The 25,498-nt window shown below is 44.5% G+C and overlaps 1 protein-coding gene across 3 annotated transcripts; it reads left to right on the top strand.

Moving 5' to 3' along the window:
- Positions 1-214: 214 nt before the first annotated feature.
- On the top strand, positions 215-25,409 carry sptbn4b (spectrin, beta, non-erythrocytic 4b). 3 transcript variants are annotated; one of them, XM_077723400.1, is made up of 44 exons: positions 215-388; positions 1,339-1,498; positions 2,039-2,190; positions 2,278-2,451; positions 4,379-4,470; positions 4,531-4,611; positions 4,707-4,822; positions 4,902-5,014; positions 5,078-5,265; positions 5,566-5,683; positions 5,750-5,908; positions 6,191-6,493; positions 6,798-6,948; positions 7,045-7,181; positions 7,237-7,386; positions 7,897-8,265; positions 8,469-8,683; positions 8,808-8,945; positions 9,011-9,251; positions 9,428-9,586; positions 9,710-9,840; positions 10,047-10,272; positions 10,445-10,647; positions 11,328-11,418; positions 13,550-13,696; positions 15,821-16,084; positions 16,185-16,409; positions 16,565-16,654; positions 17,068-17,346; positions 17,447-17,577; positions 17,916-18,120; positions 18,198-18,443; positions 18,557-18,691; positions 19,271-19,515; positions 19,584-19,722; positions 19,876-19,960; positions 20,068-20,264; positions 20,597-20,926; positions 21,068-21,573; positions 21,672-21,732; positions 22,126-22,382; positions 22,922-23,092; positions 23,396-23,438; positions 23,529-25,409. In XM_077723400.1, the coding sequence occupies exons 2-44, from the start codon at positions 1,354-1,356 to the stop codon at positions 23,823-23,825; spliced, it is 7,905 nt and encodes a 2,634-aa protein (XP_077579526.1). In that variant the 5' UTR covers positions 215-388; positions 1,339-1,353; the 3' UTR covers positions 23,826-25,409. The 3 variants fall into 3 exon arrangements, with proteins under 3 accessions (XP_077579526.1, XP_077579524.1, XP_077579525.1); XM_077723398.1 differs by lacking the exons at positions 215-388; positions 1,339-1,498; positions 2,039-2,190; ... (10 more) ...; positions 7,045-7,181; positions 7,237-7,386 and having other exon boundaries at positions 8,088-8,265; positions 22,925-23,092; XM_077723399.1 differs by lacking the exons at positions 215-388; positions 1,339-1,498; positions 2,039-2,190; ... (19 more) ...; positions 10,445-10,647; positions 11,328-11,418 and adding an exon at positions 12,619-12,892.
- Positions 25,410-25,498: the final 89 nt, after the last annotated feature.

The raw sequence follows: 25,498 nt of genomic DNA, 5'->3' as shown, positions 1-25,498 counted from the left end.
GTTAAGAGTTAACCGGTAGAGAGTGCTATTTAACAAACATCAGATTCATGCTCGTTTAAATGGCCGTCTTCATTTAAATGCGGATTTTCAGAATGCCCCCTAGTGGCGTCTTTTTTCCTTCGGCCCCTCCCATCACCGCTTCTGCTATTTCCCGCATCTTGGCGTCTGGGAGGAGGAGGGGGAGGTGGAGGTGGTGGTTTTGTCAGATGCTAAGGGTGTCGCTGGCGGGGAGGGGGTTAAGGGTCCGTGCTATGGATGTCATCATCCTCATGAGCAGCATCCGGGCAGGAACATCCCGGCCTGCCGCTAAGTAGGGTCGGAGCAAGCCGGCGACCTGCGCTCGACGGCCGGGGGACACAAAGCTTCGTCCTCGGTACACGCGCACAAGGTAGGACGGGCGTGCTGGGGGGCACCTTTAGCGAACGAGAAGGAGGGGTGGGGGTCCACCGAGGGGGTGATGTTGCTCTCAGGTGGGAGAGGGGCATCCGGTGCATGCGTCAGGCTGCAGGGCCATCGTACCGCAGTGTTCAGCCCGAGCACGGTGCACATGCGACGGATGCTGCACGCGTGACTCGTCGCGTGGGGACGGATGGTGGACGTCAGAGGGCGCGTGAAAGTGAGAGCATCCTTGCTAGCAAAGCGGCAGAAGGCCCCTCTAAGCACTACTATTGTAGGATAGTCGACCTGCTTTATATACTTTCCACATTTATTGACGTTCAAGCTCAAATGGTCCACTTTGCACTTCCTGTTCAAAATGCATGGACAATTACTGCATGAGTAAATATTGCAACTCTAAATCGCACAACTGTGAGGCACATGAGCTGGCCACTATATACTTACAATCATTATGTGGCTTTATTTTACAAGAGAAGAGACTTTTGTTCATTTTCCACCCCATTAATTCTCTGAACACTTGACCTATTTGGTCACAACCAAACCTAAAAAGTTTGGGGTGTGCACCTTTCGGGCCAGTATGAATGCAAACCTGTCATTGTCGGCATCATCTGAATTTTTTCTTTTAATATTTTTGAAGAACGGGTGACAGTTTTGATAAGGACATGGGTGAAAAAGTGGGGGAATATGCCTGCCAGAAATAATGTGAGTGATTGATGCTGGCAGCTGGTTGTCTCTCTGATGGTGTATATGTGCGGTGAAGCAGCATGTGGTCCATTGTACAAGTTGATTTAGAAAAAAAATAAGCCCACTGCGACTCTTGTGAGGATAAGCGGTATGGAAAATGAATGAATTATTAATACATATGGATATTTTTCTCATTTGATTTCTACACTTGATTTATGTGCAAATAATAATGTGCATGTTTTTCACTGGGTGTTTTAGGGCGTCGGGGACACAATGGCGAATGCCTCGCCCGACCTGGACAACGCCGACGCCCAGCGCCAGCTCAACAACAACAACCGGCCCGTCAGCTCGGCATTTTGGGAAACGGAGTGCACCAGTGCAAAGTTGTTTGAATGTTCCCGAATCAAAGCCCTGGCCGGTAATCTTAACTGTTATACTACTGCTAAGCCATATATGGCCTTACATTAAGAAATGCACATACAATTCTCGGCACTTGCTTTTTCTGTTTTGATACCAAGAAACATATTTTTCCTTATAATAATATATAGTAAAGTATATATATTAATATTTGTCACCTATAATATTTTTCTTATGTATGTGCAATATCAAATATTCCATTTCATGAAAAAGCAAAGTCAACTATAAAAGCATCAAGTATAAATATAGGCACCGGGCAATTTTTGTTGATGTTAAATGATACTTAAGTAAAATGAAAACCAAATTTAAACCATAAAACTCCAACGATAAATACATTCATGGAGAACCCAATGAATAGAACATACATTTTAGTATAGTAGTGTAACATAGCATAGCACAGCATAGTAAAATGTGTATATATATATGTCTATATAGACATGTTCAAAATTTCTAGATCACAGTCTTGAAAAAATCTATAGTAATTTGCAATATTCGTCAACATCAACTAATCACTTGCCCCTTTTTGATGTTTGATGTTCAGAGGAGCGAGATGCCGTCCAGAAGAAGACGTTTACCAAGTGGGTTAATTCCCACCTCTCCCGAGTTTCCTGCCGTATCTCAGACCTCTACAATGACCTGCGCGATGGCTACATGCTCACGCGGCTACTGGAGGTCCTCAGTGGGGAGCTTCTGGTGAGAGCCCAAAAGTTAGCCACGCTAAAATAATCCAGCGCGACTCGTGTGAGGATAACGACGTCTCGTGTTTGCTTGGCCCTTCAGCCCAGGCCGACTCGAGGTCGCATGCGCATTCACTGCCTGGAGAATGTGGACAAAGCCTTGCAGTTCCTCAAGGAGCAGAGGGTCCACCTAGAGAACGTGGGCTCACACGACATTGTCGACGGGAACCACCGCCTCACGCTGGGCCTCATTTGGACCATCATCCTCCGATTCCAGGTACCTTGTAAGATGCATGGTAGCATTTTAAATGGAGAGGCAGATGGCTTTATTTCTTGTTTCTCTATATGCGAGCAATCCCTCGTAAAATAAACAGGCATATAGTTTGCAATTTACGCATCCTTTTGACCCATGACCACTGCTGCTGAGCAGGCTGTGCTGATAAAGGAAAGCACACATGCATAAGTAAATCGCCCCCCCCCCCCCCCCCCCCCCATGCATCCCAGTGTGATAACTGAGTGACCATGTGGTACCCCCAGGCTGAGCTTCTCTAGGCTTCCAAACTGCCCCCCTAAGACCCATAGATGAATGTAATGAGCTGGTCTTGCAGCCGCCCAATCAGCTATTTGCTATTTTATGAATGTCACTGACAGCTGTGGGGAGTTCAAAAGACTGCCCAAACCCACCAATCCCCTCCCCCTTTTTGTTAACGTTTCCAAAGAAATGAAAAGAGGATATCTTTTTTTCCTTTTGATAATACTTACTCATCCTTTTTTTTGTTAAATATAGATAATACCACATGTTTAGATCAAATTATTTTTTTTAAAAAGAAGGAAAAAAATGCTGACGTAATATCTATATTAGATGTGGTTGTTTGGAATGATTCACTTCTTTTGTGTCAGTTATTCTCGGGAATTAATGCGGATAAAAATAGCAAAAGGAGAGAAAATCCTCTCATTATGTACATTATAAATGGCAATGCCAATAACATGGAGAAACAGTACCCATCCACTCATCCATTTTTAACTACACCTTAAACTGGTCGCCAGTTAATCATAGACCACACACCATTTACACTCACAATCGCACCGCCACCGATTGGGAATCAATCCAACGTTCTCCACGCCAAATGATGGATCCATTCTCTTATTTTTCATTATATAAGAGACATTTTCTAAAGCAAACATAAATCACCGGTAGCTTATGCAAACTGCCTTTATGTGAGAAGCGTCCTACGCCGAGTGACTCGTCCCCACTCAATCCATGGCAAAATTAAAAACATAAATTCAAAATAGAAGATTGAACTTTTTTTTGTAGGGGTTATCTTTTAATGACAAGTCTGTGCAGAGAGGCCTCAGAGGTCAGAGGTCATGCATACAAATCAGTGCTCTGGCTTTGTTGTGTGGTGTGTTGTATACGCATGTTAGTGTATATTTTTTGAAAGTTTATATTTCTGTTAAAAAAATACTTTGACACTTGCTGTCATGAATATGTGATGGTAATTATGTGTGATAAGGGTTGTCCAAGGTTGTCCCAAGACTCTGTTTTCATTATGCAGTCTTTGTGTTGGGGGGCGGGGTATCCCTAGTTTCACATTTGCACATGTAATGGACCATGTGGACTGCTTATCTATACTCTATTGTCATATTTTCAAATTAAATCAACTAGGGGTCAAAATTAAGATATTTATTTAATTATGCAGATTGTGCAGATTTAAAAACTAACATTTTGTGTGAGGGAACATTTCATTTTTAGTGAAGAACAATTGGAATCACTTTTTTTTTGCCTTTCTTGTTTTGCGCTGAAAGTAGAGAGCTTTAACACAACACTGATGAGAAGGCGAGGAAGAGGAGAGGGATGAAGGAGGAACTGAACAATTTATTTTTAGGAGCATATGACAAATAGGAGCACACTTCTAATCATATCAAGCATTCAAGTCAAGATGACACTGGCCCTTTAAATCAAATGTGTTGCAAGGAAATGGAGGGGCTTTCATTTGGATAGCCGTTGTAACCTTGGCTAATAAGCCACATGCGGCTGCACCTGCAATTTTTGGGGTAAAAATAAAAAGTCAAATAATTACATCCTAACACACATTACGGTTGTTTTTTTCCCCCAAGCATTTATTCAAAAATTCCTCGAAGGTCACCATTTTCAACATCTGAGAGAAAATTGCCCGTCAATTTTTTTTGGCGTATTTGCACAGATTCAGGTGATCAAGATCGCCACAGCGGACAACAGAGAGACACGCTCGGCGAAAGACGCTCTGCTTCTTTGGTGCCAGATGAAGACAGCCGGGTAAGTCACGAGTGCACATTTTAAACGTTTTGTTATGTAATATTTATTTGGGCTTTTTAGGTACCCCGAGGTGACCATCCAGAACTTCACAAACTGCTGGAAAGATGGCCTTGCCTTCAACGCACTCATACACAGACACAGGTGGACTTCATGATTTTTTTTATTCATTTTTTTTATTTGCAAATGCATGTCCCCAAAAAGCAGGTTAAACAGCATGTCTATCTTCCTTACTGCAGACCAGATCTAATTGAGTTCCAGAAACTGACCAGATCCAACGCTACTCACAACTTGCAGCAGGCCTTTAATGTCGCCGAGCACAACCTGGGCCTCACCAAGCTGCTGGACCCCGAGGGTGATGACCTCGTCATCATGCGTCATCATGTGAAAGTCTAATGGAGTGGCTAATGGATGGAACATTCCTTTGAGTGCAGATGTGAACACGGAGAACCCGGATGAAAAGTCCATCATCACCTATGTGGTCTCTTACTACCACTACTTCTCCAAGATGAAGGCTCTGATAGTAGAGGGCAAGAGAGTTGGCAAGGTAAAAAGTTACTTATTCCCTCCTTCCACCAAATGTATTTTTTTATGCAATCACACACGTCAGGTCTTGGACAACTGCATCGAAGCAGAGAAGCTGGTAGCCCGGTATGAAGCGCTGGCGTCAGACCTTCTGGAATGGATCGAGAAGACCATTGCCATCATAGGCAACCAGAAGTTTGCTAACTCCCTGACGGGAGTTCAGCAGCAGTTGCAGGCCTTCACCACCTATTGCACCATCGAGAAGCCCATAAAGTGAGTTGAGTGCATTGTATGCAATTTATTTTTGGCATCTGTTTGTAAATTGAAACAAAATATCAACAAAAAATGTTTTCGCCCACAAAAAAACCCCATCAAATTTGAAGTGTAATATTGGTCGTCGTAGTTGCCAGAATTAAAAAAAAAATACGCTCCAATTTGTAATGATGGAAGAGTTTTTAATGGTGTATTTTAATATATATTATTCATTGTGGCAAATAGAGCTGCCAATATTTTATTCTAAATTTGACAGTTTTTTTCCCCCTCCGGCCAAGCATAAGTTTTTCTTGTGTGTAGGTTTCAGGAAAAGGGAAATTTGGAAGTCCTTCTTTTCACCATTCAAAGCAAATTGCGTGCCAACAACCAGAAAGCCTACGTGCCTCATGAAGGGAAGCTCATCTCTGACATCAACAAGGTGCTCTTATGAGATGACACATTTTTAAGTTCATTTGACTGGTAGCCTCACATAAACAATTTGCAGGCCTGGGAGAGGCTGGAGAAGGCGGAGCATGAAAGGGGTGTGGCTCTGCGCAAGGAGCTGATTCGCCAGGAGAAGCTTGAGCTTCTGGCTCAGCGTTTTGACCACAAGACCACCATGAGACAAGCGTGGCTTAACGAGAACCAGAGGCTCGTTTCGCAGGTATCGTAAAGAACAACTCCCAATTATACGGAACAGAGGTTTCTTGGTATTATGGGATAATGTGAATCTGAAAATATGCATGGGGAACTAAGATATATCCTTGTATGACATTATCTTAAAAAGTTATTTCCCAACTGTGAAAAGACATGAATAGCTGATACTGCTAAAAATCCTGCATTTGGGAAATTTCACTGTCACAGTAGTGGTGAGAATACAGACACAGAAAAAGATATTTTAGAAGAATGTAAATGGTACCGGATTAATTGTTGATGCCCCTTTCAGGACAATTTTGGCTACGACCTCCCCGCCGTGGAGGCGGCCATGAAGAAGCACGAAGCCATCGAGGCAGACATTGCCTCATATGAGGAGCGCATCGGCGTGGTGGTGGAGCTGGCCGCAGAGATGGAGGTGGAGAGCTACTACGACATTCGCCGCATCTCGGCCCGCAAGGAGAACGTCCTGGGGCAGTGGAGTCTGCTGAAGGAGCTGGTGGCCGGCAGGCGGATCCGGCTGGAGAAAAACTTGGCTCTGCAAAAGACCTTTCAGGACATGGTCTACATGATTGACTGGATGGAAGACACACAGGTAGGAAATGGGAAATGGGGATGGTCTCAATACTAAATAAAATAGGTATAAAAAAGTAGAAAGTATAAACAATATTTGTATTGATTTCTAGTGAAGTTAATGTATGTAAATGGCTTAAATATTTTTGTTAATTGTTTAAAATATCTGCACTAAGCAATTATTCAAACCAGGTGAAATATGTGAAAATTAATTATTACAATAAAAAATTAAACATTTAGTTTTTATGTTTTTTTAATTTTGTATTATTATTTATTATTATTATTATTATTATTACAAAAACTCCTCTTTGCCATTTCTGTGGCAGGTCCAACTGCTGTCAAAAGACTTTGGAAAACATCTTCTGGAGGTTGACGACCTTCTGCAGAAGCACAGCCTGCAGGAGGCCGACATCGGCGCGCAGGCCGAGAGGGTCGAGATGCTCAACGCCTCGGCACTCAAATTCACCAACATAGAAGGTACAGGCAGAAGGTTTCCCTAATTGACTCCAGCCAGCAAAACCAGGAAATGAAGCGCCAAAGCCAGTGACGTGAATGTCCACCTTGTTCTTACAGGTTACCAGCCGTGCGACCCGCAGGTGATCTGCAACCGGGTCAATCACGTCTCGTCCTGCCTGGAGGAGCTGAAGGAGTTAGCGGCCAAGCGGCGCTCCGAGCTGGAGGATTCCAGGCAGCTGTGGGCCTTCTTCAAGGTCAGAGAAGGAGAATCCACTCTTACGTTGACACGCTAACGTGCTCTCCAACTAGGAATTGGAAGAGTCTGAGGCCTGGATCTGGGAGAAAAGCTCCATCCTGGGGGCTCAGGGTTATGGCAAGGACCTGAGCAGCGTGCTTAAATTGCTCCAGAAACACAAGATCCTTGCCGGAGAATTGATGGCCCACCGATCCTTGTTGGAGGTGTGTGATTGTGTGTGTGTGTGTGTGTGTGTGTGTGTGTGTGTGTGTGTGTGTGTGTGTGTGTGTGTGTGTTTGAGCCAACCGGAACAATTGTTACACTAAATTCCAAAGCCTAGTTCAGGCTTGAAAACACAATTTTACTTGAATACTACTGCATTAACAAGCTAACCTTGATATTGTCTCAACACCTTTCAGCTGTCTTGAAATCCTTATTGTAGCCCTCAAACATGGTAGGGCGATTTGATAATTCCTTGTCCCATACCTGTCAATTTATAAGTTTTTTCCATATTTTATACATTTTTTAATCACAATCTTGAATTTAGTGCATACCGATTGGGCACCCCGTCCACTTTGGAGAAAATTTTACTGCGCCCTATGTGAGTAAATATGTGTCGCGTTGCATTTGTACGTTTTTTTTTATCGCTTAATAAGGGGGGCTAATGGCCGAGGTTGACATATATGTTTAGTCACCCTCAACTCAATAACACTGTAATCTGTTGACTTCCCTAGACGACCATTCACCGTGGTCAGGAAATCCTCAGTGAGAAGAGCCTCGAGACCGAGGGCATCCAGGAGCACATCTTGGATGTGACCGACGAGTGGACTCGGCTGGAAGAGCAGGCGGCCCAGCGTTTGAGTCACCTTCAGGAGGCGCTGCATTTCTTCCAATTCTCTACCGAGACGGACGACCTGGTGGTGTGGCTGCAGGACTCCTATCGACTGGTGTCCAGCGAGGACTTTGGCCACGACGAGTACTCCACCTGTTCGTTGCTCAAGAAGCACCGTGGGGTCAGCGAAGACATCGACAAGCACCGGCTACATGTGGTGGCCTTGCGCAAACACATGGTGGCGCTGCCATTACGCTATCGAGAACAAGAGGTAGGTGGTCCGAACATAAACATTCATTTCCCCGCTGCTTATCCTCTCAAGGATTGCGGGGGGTGCCGGAGCTTATCCCAGCTGACTTAAGGCATCAGGCGGGGGACACCCTGGATTGGTGGCCACCCAATCGCACAGCTCGAGGAGACAAAAGACAACCGTTGGCGCTCACACTAGTACCTAGAGTTCCCGTTTTTATGCAGGAAGTTCAAGTTCGAATGGTGGAAGTGGAGCAGCTTTACACGGAGGTGGTGGAGGTGGGCGTCCTCCGCCAGCAGTGGCTCCACGACGCCCTGGCCGTCTACCGCATGTTCAGTGAAGTCAATGCCTGCGAACTGTGGATCGATGAAAAAGAGCAGTGGCTCAACAAGATGGAGATACCTGAGAAGCTGGAGGATGTGGAGGTGGTAGCACACAGGTTGGTTGTTGTATCTTGGAGAATGGGAGCTCTCCATTGGCTTTTCATACTGTAACACTTCTTTTGGTTTCATGCTTGGCATTTATGTCAAGCGTGGAAATATTTCAAAATACCTTTGCCGCAGGTTTGAGTCCCTGGACCAAGAAATGAACAGCTTAATGGGGAGGATCCTGGATGTTAACCAGATAGTCCAGCAGCTTCTGGATGGGGGACATCCGTCCTCCACAGAGGTCAGAGGATGTCAAGATCACCTTAACTCCAGGTATTCACCCAAAGCTTTGACTTTGAGTTTTTATTTGGCCCATTAACGAGTTGGTTCCCTGGCAGATGGAACAGCATCGTGGCTCTGGTGGAGCAGAAGAAGGATCAACTTGGCAGCATGCAACGTCTTCAGAACTATCTTTTGGAGTGTAGCGAGATCAAGTCGCAAATCCAGGAGAAGCGCAAAGCCATTGATGCCACGCAGTATGCAGGCAGCGACTTGGGTGGTGTGCTGGCTCTGCAGCGTCGACTCTCCACCATGGAGGGGGCCTTGTCTGTCCTGGAACCTAAACTCATGCACCTACAGGTGAATTCAGGATCCCCAACATATTCATATCATAGCTTTTCGTGTCACATTATTACTTGAATATTGAATATACATACAGAAAGGTTGGATATTCATGGTAAAAATTCTCATGTATCATTTTATCCCCCAGAAAAAGTCAGACAATGTTTTTTTTTTTTTTTTTTTTGCTGATCTAGGAGGAAGCAGAGCACTTGGCCACTGTACATGCCGGTCGCGCCACAGAGGTCCTCCTTCCCTTTGACGGCATCAGTGTCGAGTGGGAGGAGCTTAAGTGTACATTGCAGGGCTGTGAAGACTCTCTGATGGTGGCCAGCAGGTTGCAGAGTTTCATTCAGGTCTGTCGGTTCCGCTCATACTCAATACTTTCAAATGGTTGCTAGTTTAAGGACTAGTCTGATTTTGCTTGAAACCTCGTAGTACCCAAATTTCAGTGTGAAAATGTCCTTTCATTCTATCAGGACCTGGACTTGTTCCTGACCTGGCTGGTCCAAACGCAGACAGCCGCCGCCTCGGACCAGCTACCGAACGACCTGGAGGAAGCAGAGAGACTCATAAACAAACACGCTGCACTCAAGGAAGAAATTGGACGGTGCGTACCTTCGAGATGGATCAACATTTTTTGTTAACAAACGGCTACTTTCAAATGCACCACAGCAGTTCCAATGAACTCTTTTGCTCCCATTGATGTCGATGGAAATCCTCTGGGAGGACTGGCAGCAAAGCACTACACTACTGCAGTCACAGAACCTCAATCATAGTTCTATGTTGACAAAAAACTTGATTTCTTCCCTGCAGGTATGAGGAGGACTATGAGCGTTTGCAGGCCATGAATGACCTGCTGGAATCTGAGGAGGCACCACTCCCCCAAGCCGCTTTGCAGCAGTGGCTGCAGAAGCTAGACCTGGGATGGAACAAGCTTCTGGAGATGTGGGACAGCAGACGTGATGTCCTCGTGCAGGCGCACATCTTCCACCTCTTCCTGCGTGATGTCAAACAAGCCGAGTCCTTCATCAACAATCAAGTGAGGAAGGTCTTTGTTCACAAAAAATTGGAATTAGGGTATATCTAAGTCCTTTTTTTTTAGAAAAAGTTGGCCTCCAAATGCGCCTTATCATTACCAATGATCGCAATCAAAGTCAAAGTTGTTCACAAAGTCTGGTTTTAGCAAAAAGCCTTTTGCTGGTGTTCTGTAGGAGTCGGCGCTAGCGCACGTGGAGCTTCCCACCACGGTGGAGACGGTGGAGGCCGCGGTGAAAAAGCACAAGGACTTCACCACCACCATGGAGCTCAACTTGCACCGGATCAAGGCCGTCATCGAAGCCGGAGAGAGCCTCATCAGCCAGAGCAACATCTACTCAGAGCGCATACGACAGCATGTAAACACACTGACCACAAGGTACCTAAACTCAAGTGTTTATCTTTTGAGTGCACTGGCTCAAAGATTGAAATCATCCTATTTTCTAAAAACTATGTACTGCACCAAGAATTTAGAATTGATGGGTTTCCATTATACATATAATTCTATAAATTCAAGTGAGATCCTGAAAAAGTTTTCTTTTTTATTCTTCTGAAGTAACATCTCAATTAATTTATCAAAAAGAAAATAGGCATTTAATATTATTTTAATATTATAGTGGTGACTATAATTAAACAATCAGGAAAAACACAATTAGAAATACATGGAATTTCTTTTCATTTCAAAATGTGAACTATGTGTATTTCCACATAATATCCCCTTTACCCTTATTATTGTGAATGGCCTGATCTCATACTTATGTGTATATATTGTGAGTCCTCTTTGATTTATGTTCAAACTAACGTGAGTGCAGCTGTCTTACTGCTCTTCGAGCACGATACAACAATGAGCATTAGCAACTGGAACACAAGTGACACCTGCCCTTGAAATTGATCTGATTGTGGGTGTGTATGTGTGTGAAGTGGGGGCGGGGGAGTATTTTTGTGCCTAGCCACCCAATGAAAAAAAAGCATGTACGTATTAGCTATTATTACATTATTGCAAAGTTTACAGCGAATCTTAATGTGAGTCCCATGGACGTCCCCGTCTTTTGCTTTCAGGGGAAACCGGAATCGTGAGCAGGCCCAGCAGTGGTTGGAAAAACTCAATGACCAGTGGGCCCTCCAGAGATTTTTACAAGACTGCCACGAAGTGAGTACATCAAAGACCATGCTTGATTAGTTTTCAACGTAAAATCGATTCTGTCTTTACAAACACTCCATTTCCATTTTCCATTGAAATTGGCCTACATGCTTGTCTATTTGCTTTTTGTTGAAAATGCAGCGGGATTTTTACTAAAGCCACACAAGGTGTCTAAATGTCTTGTGCCTTACATTGTGGAACCTAAAAGCTGGTTTTGTTTGGAAAACTTTGTCTTGGGTTCATTTTCATTATTTAAGACTTTAGCTTCTCATCACTAATTTATCACATTAAGAATTCTGGCCCCCGTTCTTTTTGTAAATGTACTGTATTATATACAGTATGGTCAAGCGCTTTATGAAATTACAAAAAATGTGAGGTGAGTGACTTTTTTTGATGCATAAAAGAACAAATTTGACTAAAATATGTCAATGTGCTGCAATAGAGGTTTACAAAACATTGATGACAACATTCCCAAATGGGTGCCACATCCATTAAATAGGCATATGTTACAGCAATATGTTGTACAGATTTATCTGATTGCATATTTAATACATACATTTTTGTTTAAAAAAAATCTATATATTTGGCAGTGGAAAACATTGCATCTACCCACTTTCAAATTTCAAATGGTGCACAGTACAAGTAATAAAAATGCACAAGTAGCATCATTCCGATATTCTGTTGGTGTAAAGCCAATAAATATGGCATGTTTTGAGCATCTACATTGAACATATGACATTAAAGGTGTGGATATATTTGGTAATTAGAATTTCAAGTACCAAGAAAGTAAAGTGAATAGAAGTTTTACATGGCCATTCATCTTAGTATTGTGGTTGGTGGAAATAAAAGATACCCCAGACGCCTGTCTGGTGCCACTGTGCATTGAAGTCTAGTGTTTGGGCTGGTTGAGGAACAGCCGTTGTCCAAGTCCTACCCGTGTGATGTGACTGCAGTGGGGTGGCCGCCTGCAGAGATGGGGGTGGGGTGTCTATACGCCCGTGTGTGTGCATTTGGCTGTATGTAAAGTCCCTTTTAAAAGTAAACACACACACACACACACACACACACACACACACACACACACATATATTGCAATCCCTACATCATCAACTGTGTCCGGTAAAGACCACCCCTCCCCCCCTCACTTCCTCCTCCTCCCTCCTTTGCTCCCAACCTCCTCCCTCAATAAAAGTGGGAGGGGCCAGCGCATCATCTTGTGCCGGCTGCCATTTTATTGTTTTTGGAAAAAAGGAGGGGCAGAGGACGAGTTTTTTTATTTTTTTTTAAATCCCCTCTTTCTGCTTGCGCACGTGTTCGGATGCGGACCCCGATTTGAGAAGCCCACAACCCTTTCTCGGGTCCTCCCTCCCCGGGCCGTTCCCGCTTAGGGGTCGTTGCCGGTAAAAGCCAGTTTGAGTTGAAGGCGATGCTGCATGCGGATGCGGGGATGTTGTTGCCGGGAGACCACGATGCTGTCGCGTGTGTATGTGGTTATTCTTACTAACTTGCCGTGTGTGTTCCGAGTTGACACATATTATACATTTGTGTGTGTGTGTGTATGACCTTGTCGCTGTCTGCTAACGTGGGGTGTGTTTGCCTTTTTGTGTGAAAAGTGAGTTATGGCAATGCGTTCATGAGTATAAAAAATAATAGTGTGTTTCTTCCGGAAAGCATGATTTTAAGAGGTTTTGTCGTACAGCAAAATACTTTTTTGCTTGATTTAAAAATAAGAAAGCCATCTTAAAACTCTTACATCTATTGGTTACTGCAGTAGACAGCTATTCAAAAGTTGAGACTTTAGACTTTTAACCCTATATAAGCCATGTGACTGTTTTTGGTCATTAAAAACAATAAAAATATTATATTCCTACTATTAATCATGATCTTTTTTCATGTTATGTTTGTATATTATAAATGAATACAATGTTTATCAAAACTAAATTAATTACATTAAAATGAAATAGCTGGCTATAGTATATTTTTTCCATAGCATTTATCACATTGCTTACCAGTGACAGTGATTGACATCCTATTCATTTAAACTGTAAGAACTGATAGTGAATGTTCATTGTTCAGTACCATGCAACTTGTTCATAGAATTGATTGTTTACAATTATTCTAAAGTCTTCCTTGTCTCTAGCTGGGCGACTGGGTGAGTGAGAAGATGCTGTTGGCGCGGGACGGAAACTGCGATGACACTCAGAAGCTTCACAAGAAATGGCTCAAGCACCAAGCCTTCATGGCCGAGCTAGCGCAAAACAAAGAGTGGCTGGACAAAATCGAAAAGGTCAGTCCATCCGTCACCACAATTTGCATATCATACTTTTGGCATATTACTGCAAACAGTTATCTTCCGTCATTGTTTGTGCCGAAATTAGCTACATTTAAAATACTCACAAACAATAGTGTTGTTCTTCAGTAACCATAACTTACATACTTTCATTCTCCATTTGTAAAAGGTTTTACTGAAAATCATGCTCTAAAAATATAGTATTGTAGTTATTTTGTACTGTGGTCCATATGCAACTGGTATTGATGGCGATGACATCACTTTTGACAAGCCATTTGAACACAAAGCGCTATCTTGGCAGTCAAACATGCTAACCACCGAGCTACAAAAGACTGCTTAGATGTGGACAGTTGTGAATCCATACTCTCTGAGAATGTCAATATGTGCACTGTCGTCTGAGGCTTTTAAAACGGTCCTATTGAATCATTCGTCAGCATCGGGTGGATTGGCACAGAATGAGAAAGGAAACGTAAATCATATCACAAACCTGCACACGTACATATTTTTTTACAGTCATATGCCGTCAAACATCAGTCAGTTTGTCTTTATCTTTATTTTTTTTTTGTAAGCATAGAATCTTCGTAAAGTTAAAGAATCAAATGGCCGCGAGGTGCTCTCAGAAAAACTGAAATTAGGTCACACGTGCACTGGCTTGCGCACCGCCTGGCGCTTCCTCCGCAATGTGTGAGTGGGCATGGTTTTGAAATTGAACTCCCCCACTAGGAGCGCAGAAAGAGAAACAATGGTCGGCAGAAAACAATGACTTACCGTCTAATGTCTCATCCTATTTTCAAACAAAAGGAAATTCACGTACAGTCTGTCCTTTTAAGCACCAACCATTGTTAGTGCCTATCAAGAGCTCTCTAATCAGAGAGAAGAATCACATCCTCATGTACTAAATGCTCCATCTTTGATGTAGATTAGACTTCATGTAGCAAAAGTGCTCTCCTGGTTGTGTTTCCTCTGAGAAACGGCAGACTATTATTTATAAAAGAATCATTTGAAAGGAACAGTGTGGTAAATAAGTTTCAGTTTGAGTTATTTAATAAGAGATGCTTAGAGCCCAGAATGATGTGCACAATAACTTAAAAGTCATTTCACAAGGAGCAATTTTAGTTTAAAATATTGTGTACTAATTAGCACATGGGATGGAATCAATATGTTATCATAGTAGCATAACATATGGTTAGTTGTGGTAGAAGTCTAACACTCTCTTCACTTGACCAATTGTGTTAAAAGCAACAAGAGTTTAGTTCAACTGTTTTTTTTCATAACGAGAGGCAAAATTTGTCATGAATGGTGATGAGTTTTCACACTGGTGGCTAAATATTGACACATGAGCTACTAGCAGGACTAGCAGATGTCTCTGTCTGACACGCACAGATTACTTGCTGCTATCTTGTATCAGATGACCATTTTATTTACCCAATTCCATCTGTGCTCCAAATTGGCTGGCTCTCATCTACTCACAGATGATGGACAACAAACAAACAAACAAACACACAAAACTTTAAACACCCTTTATGTTTTTTTTCTTCTTTTTCAAATTGTACCATTATCGTCAAGCATTAGCTGCATATTCAGAAATTGTGTGATATTAGCTGTCACATAAATCAGACCTCCTTGTTTAACCAGTTGGGATTCTGTAGCGCTAATAGGACATGGCCTGGTGAACACTCTTTTCTATTATTTTGTCCTAAAAGTGCCTTTACTTTTATTCTTACAAAACTGCTTCTTAATATATGATTTTTTAAAGTAAATAAATACAATTTGATTTTTAGGATATTTTTCTTAATGCTGTTATTTATTTTTTATTAATTTTTTGCAGTGAGCTGCATTTGGTTAGGGGGAGGATGGAGGGGAGCAGGTGTATTTGTGAGTGTGTGCATCTGTGATATAATGGTACATTATCTGCCCTCCCCTCCCAGCCCCTCCCCCAATCCCGAGTACCATACTCTCTCCCTTTCATCAGCAGTCCCCTTCACACATACACACAAAAACCCACCCACCCTCGCACTTCTAAACGTGCATCTGTTTTGCTCTTGTCTTAATTCTAAGAATCCAATCCCATAAGGCATACTACAGTCCTTTCCATTGACCTGTGACATTGGGGTACAACAGGAGGGCCGGCACTTGATCCAGGAGAAGCCCGAGCTGAGTCCACTGGTGCGTCAGAAGCTGGAGGAGATCCGCGAATGTTGGCTGGACCTGGAGAGCACCACCCAGGCCAAGGCCCGACAGCTCTTCCAGGCCAACAAGGCAGACCTTTTGGCTCAGAGCTACCGTAGTCTGGACCAGAGGCTGGGTCAGATGGAGGGCCAGCTGGCCTATGTGGACCGTGGTCGTGATTTGGCTAGTGTCAACAGACAGCTTAAAAAACTGCAGGTTGGTACCACCATTTGTTTTTGTTCTAATGACAACCAGGCATGTTCTCCCCTCCCTACCATGGCAAAGCACACCTATCAATCTGGTCCCGTGCTTTCAGGGCATGGAGTGCCAAATGGAGGAGTGGTACCAGGAGGTGGGCGCGCTGCAGGCTCAGGCGGCCGCCGTGCCGCAACAGACGCGAACCAAGGAGACGGTGGCAGAACAGCAGGCGGCAGTTGAGGCTCGCATGGTCCGCCTGATCGAGCCTCTCAAGGAACGTAGACGCCTGCTTCTTGCCTCCAAGGAGGTGCACCAAGTGGGACGAGACCTGGAGGATGAGATGGTGAGGGTTATATTATGAGCCTGTCGTGTCTGGACCTATGAACCTATGAATAATATGGGTTTAATGGAAAGATTTATCAAACTGGGAATCAGAGGGTTCCTTATCCATGTCGAACAGATTTACTATTGTGGTTGATGTGTCCTTTTGTCTTGTAGTTGTGGGTGCAGGAGCGCCTCCCGCTGGCCATGAGTCAGGAACACGGTTGTTCCTTGCAGTCGGTGCAGCAACTCATGAAGAAAAACCAGGTGGGCCCATCGGAATTTCACTTATTTTTATTTTCATACAAAATGGGTCCATAAAAATGCAATTTTCAATATATTATATCAAAAATCTAAAACACTATAGCCATTATCTCTGTTTTAATACAATAGATAAATGAATGATTCCATATTTTATTGCATGCATTTTACTTTTGTTTTGTTCATCTCATGTCTCAATAGCAAAAAAGAACACTGGATTTCTTAATAACTTCATTATTGGTCACTAAATATCACCATAATAGAAAATACCAGTTAAAATGCACCTTAAAATGAGCTATTTTTACTGATGTTTCATTAAGAAAGATGATTTTTGCAAGGTCTATTAAAACCACCTGTGTGTTTTTTTAATTCTATGTGACTTTTGTAGCTCTAAAACTAGCTTTTTTATCTTCTGGCAGACTCTGCAAAGGGAGATTCAGGGCCACCTGGGCCACGTGGAGGAGGTCTTGGAGCGCGCAGCCATCTTCGCCTCAGTCCGCAGCCCCGAGGCCAACGCCGTGCGGGCGGGCCACGAGCAGCTCACCCAGCTTTGGGCGCTGTTATGGACGGAGACGGAACGCCGGCAGCTGATGCTGGACGCCATGTACCAGGCGCAACAGTACTACTTTGATACGGCCGAGGTGGAAGCCTGGCTCAGCGAGCAGGAGCTGAACATGATGAACGAGGAGAAAGGAAAGGTCAGAAAGAGAAAACGCCTATCTTACGGCCATCCAAGACTCAATGGCCCCACCCCGTTTAATGGTCAATTTTTAAAGCGTCACGTTGGTTCTCGTCCAGGACGAGCCAAGCACCTTGCAGTTGTTGAAGAAGCACCTGGTCCTGGAACAGACCATTGAGGACTACGCCGAAACCATCGGGCTGCTGTCTCAGCAGTGTCGTCAGCTACTGGAAATGGGACACCCTGATTGGTTAGCTAACAAAAACATTAACATTTAAAGTCTTCAATGATGACTTTTTTTCTTTGACAAGATCAAACTTTTTAAAACAATTACAAGATTAGAACCTGAAACATTTTTGGGCCTTTGTAGAACAATTACTTAAAAATGAAGTCAACAAATAGACAAATGAGGATTTGTGTAGTGTCTTGATAGTCATTTTACACTAACAAATTGCCTTTTAACTTTTAAGAATAGCAATTAAATGATGTTCTTGAGACTTTTTGAATGACTGAAGAAACTTTGGAAAGATTTAGGAAAAGCTGAAATGTGTAAACAAGACAACTTGACTTATTCTGTTTCTGCTACAGCGAGCAGATCAGCAGGCGTCAGTCACAGATGGACCGTTTGTACGTCTCGCTGAAGGACCTGGTGGAGGAACGTAAGAGTCGCCTGGAGCAGCAGTACTGGCTTTACCAGCTCAATCGTGAGGTGGACGAGCTGGAACAGTGGATCGCCCAACGGGAGGTGGTGGCCAGTTCGCCTGAGCTGGGACAAGACTTTGAGCACGTCAGCGTAAGTTTTGCACACATCCTCTAAAAGGTAAGCTTTACTTGACAGGACATAAAACGGGAACAAATATCTTTTTCCAGTTGCTCCAGGAGAAGTTCACAGAGTTTGCGTCAGAGACGGGCAGCACGGGTCAGGAACGCGTGACGGCCGTCAACCAGATGGTGGACGAACTGATCGACTACGGCCACGCCGAGGCCGCCGTCATCGCCGAGTGGAAGGATGGCGTCAACGAATCGTGGGCTGAACTTTTGGAGTTGATGGAGACGAGGGCGCAGATGTTGGCCGCCTCCCATCAACTGCATAAGTTCTTTGCCGATTGCCGAGAGGTGAGATCAATGTTTTTGCAAAGAAATTGAGGACAATTGAAGACACTGCGAGAAGACCGAAAAAAAACAAGAGTATTATACCCTGAAAGTAATGGTTAATATGTCGTTTACAGGTTCTGTCTCAGATTGAAGACAAACACCGCAGGTTACCGGAGGTGCATAGTCATCAGACCAGCACGGCCAACACCGGCACGCTGCAGAGGCTGCTGCATGGCTTTGAGCAGGACATCCAACTGCTGGTCACGCAGGTACAGCAAATACAGATGTCCCCGATACAGACAGGTGACCGGGCTCGATTTCCAATCGAAATGGGGAGCAAAATAATTGTTTTTATTTATGTGTTTATATTTTTGTATGTACTACCTCATTGGCTTCTATATGTATACATATATAGGTATTTCCACCAATGAAACACATAGAATAATAGGACATTTTTAAAGATGGCCGAAAAGTCAAGAAGATCCTAATCAAAATAGCTCATTTTATAATGACCAACTTTTTTTTAATATAAATTTATGCAAAACCATTTAAAAGTAGTTTGTTTTAATTATTGTACTACACAACTGATTTGTAACGATAACTACTTTCAATGAGTATTTTTTCCCACTTTGTTGTCACCACTGCTGTAATAACCCTTTTTTATGGCTGTTGGAATAGCCTTGTTTAAATTGCAGGCCCAAATTTTAGATGAGGTTTTATTTCACTCCTTAATACATTTCAGTGTTTATCAAATCGAGACTCGGAATCGGCAGATTGTCAAAATCAGACTCAATAAAAGGGGTAAGGATCTTCCGTGCCTGGATTCTAAATGCATTGTCTCTCGTTAGGTGCGCCAGCTGCAGGAAAGCGCAGCCCAGTTGAGGACGGTTTATGCCGGTGACAAGGCGGAAGCCATCGCCTGCAGTGAACATCAGGTGCTGCAGTGCTGGAAAGAGCTGCTGGCCTATTGCGACGACTGTCGGCTGCAAATCACCACCGAGGCGGACAAACTCAGGTTCTTTGGAATGGCCCGCGATCAGCTCATGTGGATGGACTCCATTCTCTGCCAGATCGACACGGGAGAGAAGCCAAGGTATTCTCATCACTTTTGCCTTTGCATTGTTAGTGTACTTAGGGATGGGCATCTCACGCTGTGTTCAGGGACGTATCGTCTGTGGAAGTTTTGATGAACTATCACCAGAGTCTGAGGAACGAAGTGGATGCTCGCAGTCAGAATGTGCTGGAATGTATCGACGTGGGAAAGATGCTGCTGGCGGCGAGAAACCCCGCAGCTCACCAGGTCACCCCTCCATATTTGATTGACTAAGTGTTTCAGAACTCACAAACTTTGAATCTGGAGTTCAGCATGTTTAATGAGAAAGCTTGGATCAGTCTCGGGCACCAAATGTCCGAAACTGTGGCTGATGATAACGTTGATGATTTTTGAGCGCAGATCAAGGAAAAGCTGGACCAGGTGGTCGCTAAGCAACAGGAGCTTTCCGAGAAGTGGGATAAACACTGGGAGGCACTGCAGCAATGTAAGCACGCAAATAAAGTCTAACTGACGTAAGGCTTTTTCGTCACCACGCTCTAAATTTATTTTCCGCTCTTCCACGTGGAACCATTTTGGATGTGCTCCGTCCAGTGCTAGAAGTGCACCAGTTTGCTCAGGAAGCCGTAGTGGCCGAGGCATGGCTGGCAGCGCAGGAGCCGCTGGTCAGCAGCAAGGAGCTGGGAGCCAGCGTGGACGAAGTGGAGCAACTCATTCGAAGACACGAGGCCTTTCGCAAAGCCGCCGCCACTTGGGAAGAACGCTTCAGCTCTCTCAGACGCTTGACCACGGTACTGCTCTAGTTGGGGGTCGCCCATTCCTAATGGAAGCTGACTTTGATTAGGCTTGATATGTGTTTTCAGCCTGGGTTGGCGTTTTGCAATCAGATTTTTAAATTTGTTTTCACTTTTAAAAGGAAGGATTTCAAATCTGGTCTTAAGTCTTGGTTGTCACGTTGGGGCTAAATGAATGGATACGTTTTTAATATAAAGGGGATATTAGCCTGTGTCCAAATTGAGTTTGGCTTTCAAATGTGCATTTTGCTTTGAAAGTGGAATGCTTGAAATTGTTGGTTTCTACTTCTGTTAGTACTATGTTTGAAAGTGTTAGTATTTCTTTTCAGGTGGAAAAAGTGAAAGCCGAGCAAGGCAAGCAACCAGCCACGCCCCTGCTCGGCCGTAAAGTCTTCCTGGATCCTCAGGACGCGTCGCCGGTTCCCCCTTCCAGCCTTCCACGCCTCCCCCTCTCACCAGTCATGAGACAGACCATCTACGAACAGAACGAGGCCAGCACGCCACCCTCGCCCTCACCCGCCACCCCGACGCCATCCCCCTCGGCGGTGCGACATCCCGCCCGTTCGTCTATCTTGTCCGTTGCGACCGCCGCCATGTTGGTCTCGGCTAATCAAGTGCGAGAAAGTAGCGGAAAGGCACCCGGTCACCTTCAGCCCAAGGTTAGAATAGTTGACTTCTTTTCAATAGTTTTTTTTTAGTTCAAGTAGATATTTTGTTAAGTTGTGCTTTAAAAAGGCATTTTTCTATTATTTCAGTGGATCAAAATTCATAAGCCGTTAACTGTGATCACTTTTGTTCAGGTGGAAGTGGACGCCAAGCCGTCGCCATACCTCCGCCAACCCAAAATCAAACACCTGGACGACGCCGTGACGCCGCTTCTAGTAGCCAGCCGGCTGGAGAAAGCCCGGGAGAGAGGCAGGGAGATGATGACGGAGCGAGCCGAGGTGGCCGTGATGGCCGAGGTAGTCCTCCAGGAACCCGGCCGCGACCGGCTCCACGGAGGGCCCCGAGCCTCCGGGACTAACCCAGAGCCGCAAGTCCAGACTCACGGCGGGCGCTTGGAGCGGCGGCTTTCCGGCGAGCAGCTCCTCCAGGCCCGCAAGAACGAACTCCCTCAGGAGGTGTGGCGGGAACACGCCGAGCGACGGGAGCGGCGGACTCTGGAGAGGCAGACGTCCAGCGAGCAGGAGGGACACGGAAGCCACGACGGTCGCATGAGGGAGCGAGAACGCCACCGGTCGGAGAGGCAGGAATCCAGCGAGCGCGACACCGGCAAGGAGCATTCGGACAGACGCTCGGGAGGAGGGTAAAATTGTTTCGCCATACTAATGCGTCTCCACAGTCGCTCGAGCTGTGGATATTTATCAATGTTTTGGATTTGCTTTTTTGTGCTTTTTTCTGCAGGGAGAGAAGAACCACAATGGCGGAAATAGTGGAGCAGCTTCAGGAACGAGAAGCAGCACAGGTTAGATATTGACACAGTTTCGTCAAAATACAGTCATTTGAAAAAACATAATAGGTTAAAAATTCATCACTTTAAAGTTCAGTACTTTTTAACTGCCCTGCCACAATACTCATAAAAACTGATGTATTCTTTGGGTGTGTAGATTTTGTATTCATTGATTGAAAAAAAAACAGTCACTACAACACATTGGTCATTTTTTTCTACTTTATTATTATTATTTTCTAATAAAGTTTTATAGCCAATTGTGCTCTTAGACAAAATATTGTTAAATTATTAGGGAAAAAATGAATTATTTTCAACACTGCTGATTACTATTATTATTGTTGTTTCTTTATTTTTTGAACCTGTCTTGTCCAGTTCACTGTATTAAAATATGCTGCATCATCTCCGCAGGCTCGAGGCGAGATTTCTCGCCTGGCGAACGGCGTACCAGAGAAGTCTTCCCGTCCCGACAGGCCGCGAGCCCGGGACCGACCCAAACCGCGGCGCCGACCGCGTCCCAAAGAGTCGGGAGAGACTACGCGGCGATCCCGCTCGGCGCCGGCGCAAAGCGGGCCCGCCACACCCCAGCCACCCACCCACAGCGCACACCACGAGGGCTTTCTCTTCCGCAAGCTGGACATCGAGAGTCTAAAGAAGAGCACTAACAGGTGGGTTTTCGGGGTCATATCTGGTAACCCTGACAGTGGAAAAATCCGGTTGTGGGTGTGTCTTCTACATTGCATTGAAAAGCAGTCCAAGTCGACCTTCACCTGTCAATCATCGATGACAGTATGTCTTAAATGTGCAGTTTGGTGGGTGTAAAAATGTTCTTTTTGGCAATTCTCCTGATCATTTTTCCTCCCGTTTGCTTCCACCCTGGCTGCCGCTGGCTGCTGCTGACTACTCATCACCTCTAAGGTAAGTCCTATTTAAGATACCCCTAGCTTTACCCCAAAGTGTATGTAGCCCCCTCCCCTGCACCTTGCACTTTGCATGTTCCCCCTTCCCCCGTTTGGCGTCCGTCTTGTGTCGTTCTGCAGTGTGTTTTCTCCTCCCTTGTTGGTGTTGGCCCTTCTTGCCCGCCTACTTGTAAGCTCAGGTGAGTGTGGTGTTGTTTTAGCAGCAGCTCTTTTGCACCGACATCTAACTGGTCTCCTCTCCACCACCCCCTTTTCATCTCTTCTCCCCCTCCACCGACCCACTTCAGCAGGTCTTGGGTGAACCTGTACTGCGTGCTGAGCAAAGGCGAGTTGGGATTCTACAAGGATGCTAAAAACACTGCCACGGCGTACAATAACGAGCCCACGCTCAACCTGGCGCACTGCCACTGTGATGTCACCAATGGATACAAGAAGAAGAAGAATGTCTTCACGCTTAAGTAAGAGCACATACTTGTCTCTGTTTTAAATTGGAATGATTAATCCATTTTGTGTGTAATTGTCAGTAGACTTTTGGTACTTTTAGTGTCGTCAGTTTTTTATTCAAATAAAAGTCTCTCAGGTCTATTTTGTTAGCCTGAAAGTATATGTAAAGACTTGTTTTAAAAAATGTAAGACCACTTGGTCCGTCTCAAAATGTATTCACACTTGCACAGTTTGATCCGGACCAAACCAGTCTCAAACATTTTACTTTTATTTGCCTTAGAGCTAAATAACACTGTTTTTTTCTACCATGCTTACAGGACGAAGGATGGCAGTGAGTTCTTATTCCACGCTAAGGATGAGGTGAGATTTTAGTTTTTTCTTTGTTTTTTTTTTTTTTTACTTGATGGAAACTGATGTCTGATTTATTTTATTTTTTCCTGGTGGCATCAGGAGGACTTGAAGACGTGGGTGGGCAGCATTAGCAGTAGCATCTCGGAACACGAGGAGATGGCCAAGTGGGGCCAAATCCAAGCAACTACCTCATCCACCGACGAGGGGACGCGGCGTGACGGAAGCAAGGCTGGCTCGGAGCGCGGCGGCGAGCGATCGGACAGGGCCGAGAAAACGGAAAAGCCGGAAAAAGACAAGGAGAGGGACAGAGGACGGGACAAAGATAGGGCTGAGCGCTCGGATCGTGGTGGTAAAGCGGAAGCCAAGCGCTCGGAAAAATCCACTAAGAAAAAGTGATGTCTTCACGCCGCCCTCCTGTGCCCAAGCCCTCGGATGCAAACGGACGCAGGAGGAAAGAACGCAGAAACGACTTCTTCCTCTCCTACTGCATCGTTGCAGTAACGCCCCCCGGCTGGCCGTGCAGGGAAGCCTAGCGGGAAGACGATGGCTGCGTGCGTGCGTGCGTGCGTGCGTGTGTGCGAGATTGAAGATTCGGTAGATCGCGCTGTTCCGTGTTTGTTTTTTTTCTTGTACCAGATGAGAGGTGTGTTTGTTATACGTGTGTGCGTGTTTGTCTCTAGTTGTTTTTTTTTTAGGCTACGCTGAAAATTGTTACAATTGATGATCTAGCAATACTTGGTCATAAATCAAAGAAGGCTGTGTCATAAATTTGTTATTGCTTTAAAGACGGTTAACAAAAAAGGGAGTAAGTTGAAGATTTTTGCTCTACTGAGGCTTAACACTTATGTGTTTGTTGAAAATATTTTGAGTAATTTACAAACACAAAAATGTTTTTTTTTAATCTGACATTGTTTTTCACTATTTAGTTCCTGCAGAAATTCAGATTTTCATTGAAAGCGAATCTCGGTTTTGAATGTTATGCGTCTGTCCGTAGCGCTCAGGTTTTGTCTATTGTTTGTGAGTGTATGTTTGGTATGTTGAAATGTCTTCCAAATGCGCACAAGGAAAATCCATGGAAATGTCAGCAGAGTGTAGGCAAAAAGCCTGGGATGAATGAATGAATGGATGGATGGATGAATTGATGGCACACCGGAACTGCTTCAGCGGTCACACTTTGTGACTTTGCATGTCTGATTCGATGTGGAATCACAAAAGAATGAAAAAAACAACAACACTTTTTTTATTGGTTCGTTTCTGGAACACAATTTTCCCCGCAATTTCTAAACCTAACATGCATTTTCATCAGTAGGCTATACACAATACTACCCAGATCCCTTCTGCCGCTTTAGCTACATGCTACTGAACTGATACGATATCACTGCTGTATGCATCTCATTTTCTGAACCGCTTTATCCTCACTAGGGTCGCAGGGGGTGCTGGAGCCTATCCCAGCTGACTTTGGGCCAGGGGCATGGGAAGCCCTGAATTGGTGGCCAGCCAATCACAGGGCACAAGAAGAGAAACAGCCATTCACGCACATACCTAGGGGCAATTTAGAGTGTCCAATCAGCCTACCATGCATGTCTTTGGAATGTGGGAGGAAACCGGAGTACCCGGAGAAAACCCACACAGGCCCGGGGAGAACATGCAAACTCCACACAGGTGGCCATCCTGCTATATGCATTTCATTCTTTTTTTTTTCATTCTGCATTATGTATGAATGGCAGTATCAATGCAGTCATTTCAGTGCATGTCGGACACAATTGTCGAGAAATGAGAGACGGGAGGAGCATAAAGCGACTTCTCGTTCCGTCCGCAACCTCCAAATGGACTCCAAAGTTACACACAGCACACACACACAAAAGCAGTGTGTACAGTGTCACATGGCTGACAGCTACATGAAATATATAATAGTATTTATGTCCACTTCAGTGAGACAGCTCAGATGGAACGGTGAATAAAACAAGTTTTGTTCTATCAATGAAATTGTCCATTGTGTCTAACTGTGCGTCCATTCTGACAATGCTTTTTTAATTAAAAATTGGTAATCTGTAACAACTGTTTAGTTA

This window comes from Stigmatopora nigra, chromosome 8 (assembly GCF_051989575.1).
Source record: "Stigmatopora nigra isolate UIUO_SnigA chromosome 8, RoL_Snig_1.1, whole genome shotgun sequence".
NCBI classification, from domain to species: domain Eukaryota; kingdom Metazoa; phylum Chordata; class Actinopteri; order Syngnathiformes; family Syngnathidae; genus Stigmatopora; species Stigmatopora nigra.
The sequence above is the reverse complement of the archived record's forward strand: the minus strand, read 5'-3'. Positions and strand labels throughout refer to the sequence as shown.

Excerpts from the sequence above, each read along its gene's own strand:
- sptbn4b (XM_077723400.1), top strand. The coding sequence starts at position 1,354 with ATGGCGAATGCCTCGCCCGACCTGGACAACGCCGACGCCCAGCGCCAG. Across the intron at positions 2,452-4,378 it reads CCATCATCCTCCGATTCCAG|ATTCAGGTGATCAAGATCGC; the intron begins GTACCTTGTAAG and ends GTATTTGCACAG. Across the intron at positions 7,182-7,236 it reads AGCTGTGGGCCTTCTTCAAG|GAATTGGAAGAGTCTGAGGC; the intron begins GTCAGAGAAGGA and ends CTCTCCAACTAG.